Source organism: Neomonachus schauinslandi, chromosome 12 (assembly GCF_002201575.2).
Source record: "Neomonachus schauinslandi chromosome 12, ASM220157v2, whole genome shotgun sequence".
Taxonomy (NCBI): Eukaryota; Metazoa; Chordata; class Mammalia; order Carnivora; family Phocidae; genus Neomonachus; species Neomonachus schauinslandi.
Window position 1 is genome coordinate 37,470,222 of NC_058414.1, and position 14,490 is coordinate 37,484,711.

The window sequence follows — 14,490 nt, forward strand, 5'->3', positions numbered from 1 at the left end:
CTAACGTAGTGTACTTGTACTTATGTGTGACTTGTGTATTAGTGTGCGATTTCTTTAGGGATCTCCAAATTGTGTTTGAAACATTTTTGTTACCAAAGACCAATCAGAGGTATAACTTGGCTTTTAAATTCCCATTCCAATAAGTAATTTTTTTTTCTGTTTGACATATGGCTAAGCCACTTTCAAAAGTGTATTATTAATTGATGAACCTTAAGTTCAAATAAGTAAATGAATTTAGAAATTCATTCTTTTCTATTACAGATGAACCTCTAGTCTTGCTTTGAAAAAGCCATTCTGTGTAACTCTTGACTGAATAATTTCCTAATACACCTGTTGGGAGGATCACTGATACAGTGTGCCATTTGAGAGGTACTTTTTCTTGACCAAATACTGGTGATTAGAGAAGAGAGGTGTTTTGTTTTTTGTTTTTTTGTTTTTTTTTTTCCTGATCATTATGAACACTGGCTTTTCACCCCTGAAGTAAAAATGTTGAAAACCGAGTCTTCAGGTGAACGAACCACTCTCAGAAGTGCCTCTCCTCACAGGAATGCTTATAGAACTGAGTTCCAGGCACTGAAAAGTACCTTTGACAAACCCAAGTCAGATGGGGAACAAAAAACAAAAGAAGGTGAGGGCTCCCAGCAGAGCAGGGGGAGGAAATACGGCTCCAACGTCAACAGAATTAAGAATCTATTCATGCAGATGGGTATGGAACCCAATGAAAACGCTGCAGTCATTGCCAAAACAAGGGGGAAAGGTGGACCTTCGTCTCCGCAGAGAAGAATGAGGCCCAAAGAATTTCTGGAAAAAACAGATGGCTCAGTTGTTAAGTTGGAGTCCTCCGTTTCAGAGCGAATCAGTAGATTTGACACAATGTACGATGGCCCTTCATATTCTAAGTTCACAGAAACTCGGAAGATGTTTGAGAGAAGTGTGCATGAATCAGGACAAAACAACCGCTATTCCCCAAAGAGAGAGAAACCTGGAGGGAGTGAACCTCAGGATGAATGGGGTGGCTCGAAGTCCAACAGAGGCAGTACCGATTCCTTGGACAGCCTTAGCTCCCGGACAGAGGCTGTCTCCCCAACTGTGAGTCAACTGAGTGCAGTATTTGAGAACACCGATTCCCCCAGTGCCATTGTTTCTGAGAAGGCAGAGAACAACGAATACTCCGTGACTGGGCATTATCCCCTGAATCTACCATCTGTTACTGTTACAAATCTTGACACCTTTGGTCACCTTAAGGATTCTAATTCTTGGGCTCCTCCAAGCAAACACGGTGATGATGCAGAGGATGCTCAGAAGGGTCATACAACTCCAGTACCAGAAGTGGCTTTGAAAAGTACCTCTCTAGCCCCAGTGCCCAGTGAAGAGACACAGCAGAGCAAGGACGCCGAGGACTCCACATCTAACCAAGAGACTCCTGTCGGGATTGACAGAGACATTCCTGAAGAACCTTGTGCTGAAAATAAGGCAATGCCAGAGTCAGAAATCCCTTCACCACAAAATGAACCTTTAGAAGACGCCGAAGCTAATTTAGTTGGGAGTGAGGCAGCAATGCATCAGAAGAAAGACCTTGCAGGTGGTGATTTTACCTCTGCTGCTGCTTCTGGATCCAGGTGTGGAAAGGAAGTACCTGAAGATTCAGATCATTTTGAGAGTACCCATGTTTACATGCACAGTGACTATAATGTGTACAGGGTAAGATCCAGGTATAATTCAGACTGGGGAGAGACAGGCACTGAGCAGGATGAGCAGGAAGAGAGTGATGAAAACAATTATTATCAACCTGATATGGAATACTCGGAAATTGTTGGATTGCCAGAAGAAGAAGACATCCCAGCAAATAGGAAAATTAAGTTTAGTAGTGCTCCAATTAAGGTAAGTATGTTTTCTCAGTTTGCTTTTGAAGTTTTTTCTAAGTTTTGTTTTTTTTTTTTTTAGTATTTGGGCCTAAATGTATGTAGAATAGATTTGACAACTATAAGGAATTCACGGTTGTTGATATACACATGTTGTCAAGTGATTTTAAAAGTTTCGGAGGTGTCCACGTATTTCCTAATATGCTTTATGGTTGCTTAAACCAGTATTGACTAATAGTAAAGTTGAAGAAGTTTGGGGATTGTGAGATACATTCCAGTGGACTGGAGTATGAATAATATGAACACTGAAAACCAGGAGTGTTAGTTTGAAATAGAATTACCTCTTTAACTAGTTTCACTAAAAGTCCCCATAAGTAATAAAATTTTCTGAATCTGGACACTCTAGGTTATGAGGCATAATGTACAATGAGAGAGGTATGGTTGACCTTGAAATAATAGTCTTTATTTAATTGCTTAAAAAATCTGAGTTCTCTCTTACTTAAGTGTAAGTGGATTGTGAAGAATGTAGGAACTTAACTTTTTTTCTTTTTTGTATTGCTACTTAGTAGTGAAAGTTTGATTCATGGAAATGTCTTAGCGGACTTAAATACTTTAATTGGAAAGCTGTGACTGTGAGTAGCTTTGAGTTCAGAATTTGTGATGTAGTCCTGAAATGAAATTTTATGAAAGGAAATTAAATTGATTTGTCATTCACATATATGTTTTGACCTCTTAAAAGCTGGATAAATGCCATTTGAATTCAGATGCTCTATTCTAATGACTTCATTTAGTTAACATTTGGTGTAGAAGAAATAACACAATGTACATCAGTGGCGGGTGGTGAAACATTATTAGCTGATAATGGCGGGAGGGGCAGGAGGTGGTGGGTTGAGTATCACAGTCTCCTGGAGTGCTTTTTCAAAGTGTACTTGCCCATCAGCCTCTGCCCTAAGATCTGGCATGCCCTCCTAGGGGAATCTGAAGGGTTGTGGTGGTAGAATGTGTAGTTTGAAACCACTTTCTAGGGACTCCTAGCTTGTCCAGTGTGTATATATGATAGACTTGGAATTTGATACGGTATCTTTTAAAAGAATCTGAAATCACTGTCTATTGTTATTTCCATCTTTTGAAACTTCCATATAAGGCTGTAAGAGAGATAATTTACAAAGCAAAGAGAAATTTGACTTTGCTTTAATTATGAAATACTAATTTGAAATAAAGTAATAATCTATGAAATTATTTATAGGTGTTAGTAGGCAGACTTTCATTTCATTAGTGTAAGACAAAAGTTCTGGATCAGAATGGGCCATGCCAAGTTACACTATGTTTAAAATAACTAGAGATGTGAGTGTGGTTTCTGAGTAAGCTAAGTTTCTTTGCTGTGTTTTCCCACTTTCCTTTGTGAACCTCTCCCCTCTATTCCCCTCCACCCCCACCCCCCATTCTTAGGCTCTCTCTTTAGAGGTGTCTTTCCTTCAGGCCTACCCAGAGAGCTCCTTAATTTCACCATGCATGTTCCCTGTCCAAGTGCTTTCCTTTGAACATCATCTTTCTAGCCCTTAGGAAGAAAGCAATAAGATTAAATTGTTTCACATTGAGCAAGGCAGGAATAACTGAAATGAACTCTTCAAGGAGTTTGTTAAAACCAGTGACTAACTCCCTAATGGGGGAATAGCAGCTTACAAAAATTTATCAGGTAGAACACTACCCACTCAACCAAATGGGGCACCAGCCTTGTATTTGGGTCCCGTGCTGCACAAAATATAACACACGGTGTTGGGTTTAATGCATTTTAAAGGATTTCTCATTGAAATATGGCTGTTCATTGGTGAACAAACCAGGTTTGGAGTATGATATTCTGAAATTCAAGTGATTTTTTTCCTACTATTGCTTATAACAAAAAGCATTTTGCCTTTTAATTTTCATATAATAAATTATTTTATATAATAAAGAATGAAATAGAGTACATACATATAAGTTGTAACACATTTTATCAAGAACATCAAGCATAAGGTTTGTGAAACAAAGGTAATGCACCAGGTTTTATGGGCAGTTAACAGTGCTAGTTGGAGTGGATTAAGTTTGCAAACAGAAGATTCATTCTTAGCACTTTGTAATGAATAAGACAATTACTCTTTCTTGTTCTCATTGTTTAACATGTAAGTGGATTCACTTGGAAATTTTGAGAACTACTTTTCTACTGGTGCTGGTGATGGTAGTGTTTAGATTATTCTCCAATTAGGATTTTTGCCTCAGAGGGTGGTAATAATGAAATTCAGCAAGTATTTATTGAAAGCTTATCATGTGTCTGTGCTCATGCTGTTAGATGTAGAAGACACAAATCTATAATGTTACCTCTTTCCTGTGTGAGCTGATGAAGTCAGTTCTTCAACAGTTGGTATTTAAAACCCATGTAAAAAGTCTGAAAACCTGTGCTGAAAAGTCTAATGTCCTCTGAGGACTGTAACTGTCCTTGGCTGTGCTAAATGCATGGATTGAATAGGATTTGATAGACCATTTGGAAGGGAATATGCTGAGCCATTCCCTATGTATGTTTTCTTATTCTTTTTGTAGAGATTCTCTTGTGGAATGGGAGATTATGATTTCCAACCTGAATCTTTTCTTTTGAAATTTAAACATATCCCTCTTTCAGCAACTACAGGTTACATACTCTTTATAGAAATGATCTCTAGAACTTTTATATTCTTTTCCTGATATTCTCATCTTATTCTTCACTAGAGTAAATATTCTCAACACTTTTAGACTTTCGTTTTACATCTTGTTTATGATCTTTGTGTGTGTATGATCATTTCCTCAGTTTTTATTTCAGTTCTTCTGTAGATGTTTTAAATAGATACTTTCCTAAGATGTCTTAAATCTGGACCTAGAAAAGCATCAAAATGATATCTGATCTTTCCTGTGTAGCATATTACTTATACATAATTGTTGGTGACATTTAGAAATGGATTGTTTCTTAGTGGATAGATTGACATGTTTCACAGTGTTGTGGAAAATTAGACTGGAATTGATTAATAATGGAAAATATAAAATCCAAGTTTGAGATACGGAATGAGAGAGTGTTATGAACCATGCTAATCTGAGATCTGGAATTAGCCTTCATTCTCAGGAATTTCTCAAAACCAAGAGATTGAATTAATTAGATTTGCTTTAAATGAATCCAGGCGAGAAGGGGTGATATTTTTCATTATTGTTTTCTATTAATTTGGAACATTTACTGAGCCCTTACTATGTGTGGGGAACAGTGCAATATACAATAAAATGTAATAAATACATAAAATGACTGGAGCCGATCAGGTCAGGAACTGCTGGGAGGTGGGGAGTGGATAGCCCGTTAAGGATGCTTCTCAGGCTATTCGGCTGAACTGTTCTTGGATTCTCTTTCTAAGGTCCCTGTAACCTTTTTAAGGCAGTCATAACCCTTTCTCTGTTTCTGGGACCCTTGTGTCCTTTGGATAGATGTTCTTGAAACATAGCGTAGAAGAAAAAGGGTATTTTCCTAATTCCCTTAGCAAGAAGGGGATTGCAGGGTTAATGTTATGTTCTGCTGTATTTTTCTGAGTGTTTTCTCCAACTGTATGGAGCTTTACGGAGCTGGGGTTCAAAGGAGAATCACCAAGGGCAGCAGTGCTTCTCTAAATCTTACATGATACTTGTTGAAAGTGGGTCCCTTAGCATTCTCTTTCTCTTTTGGGGCTCTGAGTTGGTACACAGGGCATATATGAGACCTTTTATTCGGGATGGTGTTCAGAGTATAGTTCTGAGATCCAAATTTCTGTCGTTCTCTTTCTTCAGATAGTCTTGCTCAGTGCTCTTAAACTTTAATATGCTCATGAATCACCTGGGGATCTTTTAAAATGCAGATTTCTGATTCAGTAGGTATTTTGGGGTAAATCACCTTGATGCAAAGGTTAGCCTCCAAGTAGACCATCGGCTTTCCCACGGGTTATGGAATAGGCTCAGCAAGTTAAATGTTTGAATCACAGTATTTATCAAATCAGTTTAAACAGCCAGAAGCAAGAGGAAAGCCATGGGGAAAGTTAACACAGCTAAGGTGCAAAGGTTGGAAGGACCACACGACCTACGACCTGAGGCCCGGGTATGCGATATTCCTATGTCCCGACCTTCTCGCTTTCACATCACCCTTCCCATTGAGGGTGCGGTTATGAGGACCACAGCTGATTTTGAGCAAGGGCTCCAGATACTAATAATCCCCTCAGCTCATGATATCATGGTATTTGCTCTACAGACGAGAGAGGGTACAAGTACACTTACATACAGCTGTAGCTTTGCCAGTTTCCCTGGGTTTTCTTTGTGTTTGTTGGGACAGGCACCTGCGGGTCTGGAGTAAGACCAGGCTGGGCATCCTCGGTGGGTGGCTGATACAGAGATGGCGTGTCTGGCAGTCTAGAGATGGCACGATGATGACTTGGTCATTCCATCCTTTTCTTTTCTACAAGTGAACCTCTTGTTTGTTCCATCATATTTTCTATTTTGGAATGTCTTACAGCTTACTAACTTACCTATTTTTAACATATCTTAAGAACTTGGCCTTCGTTTTAGAAGCTTATAAGCTCTTATTATCTATATCTAATTGAGCCTCGGAGTGTTGCCTTTACCTCCTAAGCTGTTAGCTTACTTACCATTAGTGACCATCACTTACGAGTTTCATCCATCCCATTTGTTTTGTTTTCTTTTTTTTTTTAAGATTTTTATTTATTTATTTATTTATTTATTTGACAGAGACAGAGACAGCGAGAGCAGGAGCACAAGCAGGGGGAGTGGGAGAGGGAGAAGCAGGCTTCCTGCTGAGCCGGGAGCCCGATGTGGGACTCGATCCCAGGACCCTGGGATCATGACCTGAGCCGAAGGCAGTCGCTTAACCAACTGAGCCACCCAGGCGCCCATCCCATTTGTTTTCTTGACCTTTATAACAGAATTTAATATTCTTCAATAATAGAGCAAATTCACAAACAGTAGGTCTCAGGTGAGATGGTGTATTCCTAAAAAGATCTCAAGTGGGTGCTGAGGCTGCTCGTCAACAGATCGCTGTTTGGAATATGATTGTGAAGTACAGTTTTCTCACTTCTGAAAGGAGCTGGTCACAGAATGTTGGGGAAGCTCCTTTAACACGTTCTTTCCAGATTGGTCTTCTGTAGCTGGTTGTATGGCATTGTGTTCTTGGAAGCTGACACAGGTGTAAAGTTGTAATGCGCATGATGGTTGTGGATACAAGAGTGGATTATGATCCCTAAATACATAAAAAATTTGAGTCATTAAAATGTCACACCCTAGACTCCTGTGTTAGACCACACAAGGGTTTTATACAACAGTATAAAAGTTTTTAATTATAAAAAACAGGAGGAAGAAGTTCTTGATAGACTCAGAAATTCCGTTTCTTTCATTTTTTTGGAAGCCTAAATTAATAAACTAGAGGGAGTATAAGGATTGTTGTCTTATTTAGTTTCTTTTTATTTGGATAACTTTGATGTCATAACATTTAAATTGGACTTCCTTTAAAATTCTGATGTCTTGTAACCTATGGTTTATAACCAGGTAAATATATCAAATATTTTAATGTACTGTACAAATATAATATACAAATATTTTAATGTACCCCTTTTCTAATATTGAGTGTGTATACTAATACCTCTTCTCTATTTTACTAAATACTGGTTATTTGGTAGTCAAAAAAGGGTTCTTTTCTGCAACAAACTATTACAGATGTTTTCTGGCATTTATTTGTAGTAGAAAGATATAGTTTTTTGTTTTTTGTATCCTCCATGATTTTTTGTCTTCCCCTCTAAACTTCCTCACAAAGGACACTGGTTGTTGGGTTAGTGGATTTTAAAGGGAAGAGGCTGTGTTTAGGGGAAAATAACCTTCTGTTATCCACACCTTGTTTACCTTATTAACCCAGTTATATGCCCATCAGTAGTAATCTGATTTAAATCTCATCTGCATTAGATTTTTTTTGCAACATCTTCTTCACCACTCAAGGACAAAAAAGGTTTCGGAATTTCTCTAGAGAGATATGGTTAACTATGGGATAATTTCTCCATAAACACAACAAGCATTGGTATATTAAACTCTGAATATCATTTCTTGGTTTTTGTGCCGTTATTTAATTTACTTAATATTCTTTTCTTAATATTCTGTGTTCTTCCTTTTTGGATCTGCTTCATTTTTGTTCTTTTGCTTCATTATATTCTACAGTTCTCACTTTGAATGGGAAGAGAGGATTCATATTTTTTCTTCCTGGTCACTTAAAAATTTTCCCCCTGGTTCTCGTTTCTTCATTTTGGTTTGTGACATAGATACTTAAAGATGAAAAATCCTTCAAGGTAATCTAGTGTAATTTTCCCCTCACACCAGTTAGCTCTTGAATAGCACATTGCTGACAGATGATCATTTGGCTTCTGCTTTAATAATTCCACCTTTGGGAGTTTATTATTTTGCAAGGTGAAAGGAAAGTTAGAAGGAGGGACACCCTGTGTGTGTGTGTGTGTGTGTGTAGGTGTACAGCATTGTGAATGTGCTTATTTTCATTTATTTTTAATTTGCAGTTTTTTATTGAGATAAAATTCAAATAACATAAAATTCACCATGCAATTCGATGGCTTTAAGTATATGCACAGTGTTGTGCAACCATCACTGTTATCTAATTCTAGAACATTTCCATCACCCTAGAAAGAAACCTTGTGCCTCTTAGCAGTCACTCCCAATCCCCCTTCTTCCGGCATCCTCTGGCAAACACTAATCTACTTTCTGTCTCTATAGATTTGCCTCTTCTGGACATTTCATGTAAATGGAATCAGGGGCATGCTTTTTGAAAGGAATGTAGGAGATACAATGAGTGTGACTTGCGATATGGTAAAATTTAAGATACCCTGAGGACAGCAGACTATAGGAGAGCCTAAGGAGCAGGGGCAAAAGAATCTTCTGGGTGCTGACACGGTCTAAAGAGCAAGTCACAAGATGTGGGAGCAACAGATACTGTCTGCCCCTTATGCAATTTCATGGAGAGAAACAAAACAAAACAAAAACAAGCTGAGGAGACAGCAGGGTCCAGGAGGGGATGAGGGTATTTGAAAACTGGGGAAGAATGGTGCCTGTGGTGAAGAGGATGGTTGGAATAGCTCCCTTGTGAGGGACACTGACTTCCACGCATGTAATCTGAATTGCTACCGATGGAGTCTAAGTGTTTGCTTCAGTGCAGGGCTATTGTTAAAGGCACTAATGTTGATTTCATGTTTACATTGGTCTTAGCACGAGGGACCCTTGTCCTTTCCTGATGATCTGATCCGCTTCTTTCCATCCTACTGCTCTTAACGTTGTTGCTTTCATTATTCTTTTACGTTCATCGGGATTGTTCAGAGACAGACTTCACTCTTTATCTTTAAAATTCTCCTTATTCTTCAATATTTTAATACAGAATTCATATGCCATACTTGGCTGTTATCGTAATGTAATCACTTATGAGATGAGTAATTTGGGGCAGGCATTCATTTAGTTTATTGCATGTTATTTACTGAAGCATAGTATCTATATTGCTATTAAATAGTATTAACTGGTAATGAAAGTAACACAAAGGGTGACTTGGTGTTCTGTAAACTTGACAAATTGCCTCTTGAGGCCTTGGCTTTCTTATTTGTAATGGAGGCTATCTTGTAAAAGACCCCTTCTCAGCGTTAAGCTCTTGTGATTCTCTGATTATCTCTTAAACAGATTTGTACAATAAGTACCACTATCATAAATGTTTGTGCTATTATTTCAAAGGGAAATGGACATCTTTTGTTGCAGTGTGGAAATGAATTTATATTAGTTGCTCTTGAGAATGTTATTTATGCTGTAAATTATAGTTTAAAATGATGAAAATTTTAAATCCAAGGGAGCACATTTTTATAGAGTGGCTTTTTAGAGAAACTCAACTTTTGCAAGTATGGGTTGAACTATATATTAAACACCCTTCTGAGGAACCTAAGAATAAAGAAATGTTTTGTAATATGGTTGCTGACATATTAATTGCTTCACTCCCTTTTGTTCTGGAAATAGCTTCATAGCATAGTTCAACATGATTGAGATATTGATAATTTTTTTTTTGCAAAATTCCTAATTTTTCAGTCTAACTTGCTCTCTCTCACTCATCTGTTCTTACAAAAAGGACAATGAATCAGGCAGAGTATAAAGACATCTGGAAATTTTATCTTTCAGGAGGAGGAAAGTTTTGTTCTTCACTTAATCTATTTTCAGAGGGATTTAAGAAAAGCATTTGTAGTGTTAAAAGTTTCCCCTGTATATTTATGTATCAGGAAAAGTGGTTTTAGGTGAAATGGCTCATAGACCTGTTAGTTTCCTCTCTTTAAGTCAGATAATGAGTTTTATTTTGGGGAAAGCTGATCCTCCAAGTTGTTTTCTATACCAGCTGAAATACAGTGGGCTAGATTGGAACACGTAGTGGTTGGCAAGGATCTAAAAGATAAAGAGTCCTGATTATGGAGGAGTGACCAGGTGAGAGGCTTCCACAGTAGCTCTGTGGAATTTTCCCCGTGATGCTTTTGGACTGGCATAACCCTGAGAAACTGAGTGACTCTGTGCCTTCAGGTCTGTCTCTGTACAGTGGGGCGGACCCTTCTCTTTCATCCACTTAAGAGCTGCCCTCCAAAAATTACTTTTTACTTATGTTCCTCTTTCCCAAAAGCATGTCAGGATAGAGTTCCACGGGGGGTACATTCATGCTTGAAAATTTGTCTAATCTTGAATACAAGGATTTTATTTATTTTATTTTTAAAGATTTTATTTATTTGAGAGAGAGCATGAGGGGATGGGGAGGATCAGAGGGAGAGGGAGAAGCAGACCCCCCACTGAGCAGGGAGCCCGACAGGGCACTTGATCCCAGGACCCCGGGATCATGACCTGAGCCGAAGGCAGACGCTTAACTGACCGAGCCACCCAGGCGCCCCAAATACAAGGATTTTAAATTGTACTCAAAATCAGAGGTACCTGTTCAGGGTTTTGAAGAGTTTTCCTTCCACTGTAAGGGACCTCAGTTGAGGAGAGGGGAAAGCGGGTTTATTGGTTGGTATTTAAGATCAGCTTGTGAGTCGGTGCTGTATTGATGGGTTCTTTTACCGATCACTTGTTTCAGATAAAATGGATGTGCAAAGTTGTTTCGTAAAGAAAGAAAAAGACATAAATTCACACTTGCACTTTGAATCAACTGGTATATATATACATATACTTTTAAAAGAACCCATTTCTCAGGGGGGATGGCAAAAGTAACTGTAGGGTGTTTGACTATCACCTTGTGTGCCTATAACTAAGATGTATTTGTTTTTAGAAGTTTCTTCTGTAGGTAGAATAATAAAATGCAGTAATTTAAGTTGTGCATGACTTATTATATAATATACTATGCTCAGAGCACACATTTCCTGTTAGAAATTTTAAGATTGGGCACTAAACATTAAACACACAAACAAGCCTTATGAAAACAAAAACTGAATCAGGAGTGAAAAACTACAAAATAATAGGGAAAGCAGAATGCAAGAATGATGATAACATAGAGCAAGTCTTCATTGACTTTTGATATATGTGCATAACACTATATTAGCATTAAAAAGGAATTAACCCTATATACAGTTTTTTGTTCAGGATCTAGAATTATCTATGATTATTTAGTATAGATTTCTAAAAATAAAATTATTGGCTAAAATATTTTAAAGCTATTCATACATACCACCTGATTATTATTTAGAAAGGTTGTATTAGTTTATAATTAGCATTACATTGGAATGGTTTTCTCACAATCCCTGCACCAATAACTTGGTGTTATTTATATGCTTTATAGTTTTCAGTTTGGTGGGTGAAGAATGTCTCTCATACATTCTGTGATTTATGCTGACTTATTGATGAGGTTAAATGTTTTCATGTGTTTACAGGCCATTTTTGGATATGAGTTCTGAGTTGTTTTTATGGTCAATGTGTTCTTTTGGTCAGTGACTGTTGGTAAGGAGTACATCAGAGTTGTTACTTGTCTTGGTAGAAAGTTGGTAGAAAGAACTGACATGTCTAAAATAGTCATAATAATTCATAAATGTCATAATAATTCATTATGATATATGCATGTAGGGTAATAGGCTAAATCTATTATAGGTCATGTCTTCTAAAATTCTCAAGGTGAAGACTGTTGTTATACCCAGTATACTATAGGGTAAAAAGACTGGCTAAGTACTTAACATGCATTTTTATCGCCATTTTACTTTTAGTGTATGTGTGTGTGTACCTAGAATGAAGATTGAGAGCACATACGTCAGAATGTTAAGTATGGTAATTCCTGGGTGGAGAGAATAAAGGTGATGTTTAAAAAAATTATTTATATTTTTCTGGAGTTACAGTGAGCATATGTTACTTCTTTAATTATATGTAAAAAAAAGGTGATGGGAACACATTGGAATGATCAGTGATAACAACTTAAGAAGTTGACAAACATTTTTTCACGTCGTCCAAGATTAAAATGATTAATTTTTAATGTTATTTTCTTTGGAGGTCATTATGTCACAGAAAAATTTTGGTTGGAGAGTATAAATTTACGGAATACTGAAGAAAGTGTTGGTTTAAGAAAATGGGTGTATTTTGACAATCGAATTCATTAAGTGCATACTTTTTAATCCTTGGTAAAATTGATCCCACATTTGTGGTTAAGCTTGTGAATATTATGGGGGGAAGACCTTCCAGTGTATTTTAAATTATGATGATAACATTTGCATGTGTTAGATACTTTCCTTGAGTTGCTATTTTGTGTGTGATATCCTAACTTCTAACCTTAAGTATGCTTTTAAAAACTGAGCATATATTCTGGATTTGATGAGAAAAATATTTTAATGACTAGTCTTACTAAAAATAATAAATATTTGTTTTATAAAAGCCTACCAATTCTCTCACATGTCTTTCTTTTTGATCTGTTAAATTATTGAGCCTCAGCAGCTTTTCTCTCTCAGAAGTTGAGAGAGTAGAGATGTCAAGTTTAGTATCTTGACTGTATGTAATCCTATGAAAACATTTGCATGCTCTCAATTAAAAACAGGATTTTGAGTTCTAGGACTCCACAGCGTTCTTTTGAATATGTTTCCTGTTACAAAACACCAGCCAATATGTAGTTTCCTGTTGTTCTTAACAAAAGTTTTGGCTGAAAAGAGATTCATTTGATGTATGATTAGGCTATATGGTAGTATATAATATTTTTAGTTAGGGTCAAAGGGTCAGTTCCTCTCATGCATTGGATTGGATAGTGTTCCACTTTTGAAAAGCTTTGGTAGATAATGCTGGAGCATATAGGTGATAAGAAAAATATTTTTGTTGAGTGGCAGAGCTTTCTGAAATTAGAAGTTTAAAGTATTGCTTCTGGCCTAATTAGATCAACTGTGATAACTCAAATCTTACAATTTTAAGCAATTCTGGCGTTTTATAAGCTCTGGTGAAGTCCTAATTTAAATTGTCTTGTTATATACACTGGTGCTGCATTATCATTTTCCATGAGTGTACTTAAACCTTACTACATACAGTGTGGCTAATAAATTCTATTTGTATTTTATTGAATATTGATTTTATAGTAGTAATACTCATATGATTGATTGTATATAATTTTAAGGATTATAAAAAGGAGAAAAGGCAACATTATTATGCACCCAACTAACTTTGAGATGAAACTCGTGTTTTTCCATTGGAGATTCTGATGCTTGTGGAATTTTTATGTTGCTGGTTCCTTCTCTGAATAATGAGTTCTGTGAGTAGTATTTTTAAGGAACTAGAGAACTCTCAGGAGATTGCCCCATTTGCAGATATAGTAATCAGAAGTTTTAGTTTGAAGTTACTTGGTTTTGGCTCTTACTGTTTTGTGAAATTCTTACCCTTAATCTAGAAAGGAACCATTGACTAAGTAGAGTTGATTCCTCTCACTGGAGGATGGTGGAAATAAACTGTAGATATTAATATGAAATACTTTTTTCCCCCAGGTTTTTATTTAAATTTGTTAGTTAACTAACCTACAGTGTAATGTTAGTTTCAGGTGTAGAACTTAGTGATTCAGAACTTAAATACAACACCTGGGGCTCATCACAACAAGTTAATATGAAATACTTTTGAAGGTGTCTTTTTTCCATGTTTTGTATTTAATGTTTAGGTAGTATTATTAGTCAGGGTTCTCCAGAGAAACAGAATCAGTAGATGTGTAAGGGGTGTGTGTGGGGGTAAGGAAGAGACAGAGGGAGGGAGAGAGAGAGAAAGAGAAACACAGACAGGGAGAGATTTATTTAAGGATTTGGCCCAGACGACTATGAAGGCTGGCGAGTCCAAGAACTACAGGGTGGCCTGGCAGCCTGGACACCCAGGGAAGGGCTGATGTTGTAGTTTAAGTCCAAAATCTGTCAAGTCGGAGACTCAGGGAAGCACCCAGGCTGGAGAGTAAGGGTTGAAGTCCAAAGACCATCTGGAGAATTCCTTCTTGCTCAAGGCAAGTCGGTCTTTTGTTCAATTCAGGTGTTCAACTGACTGTATGAGGCCCATCCACGTTATGGAGGGCAATCTGCTTTACTCCGATTTAAATGTTAATCTC

General features: G+C 37.2%; 1 protein-coding gene across 4 annotated transcripts in view; it reads left to right on the forward strand.

The window, feature by feature from the left end:
* Positions 1–379: 379 nt before the first annotated feature.
* Positions 380–14,490, forward strand: part of PPP1R9A (protein phosphatase 1 regulatory subunit 9A) — a 296,367-nt gene continuing 282,256 nt past the window's right edge. For all 4 annotated transcript variants that reach the window (XM_021689634.2, XM_021689633.2, XM_021689637.2 and 1 more), the window contains exon 1: positions 380–1,881. In XM_021689634.2, coding sequence (XP_021545309.1) covers positions 487–1,881 — 1,395 coding nt within the window. In that variant the 5' untranslated portion in view covers positions 380–486. The remainder of the gene's footprint in view (positions 1,882–14,490) is intronic.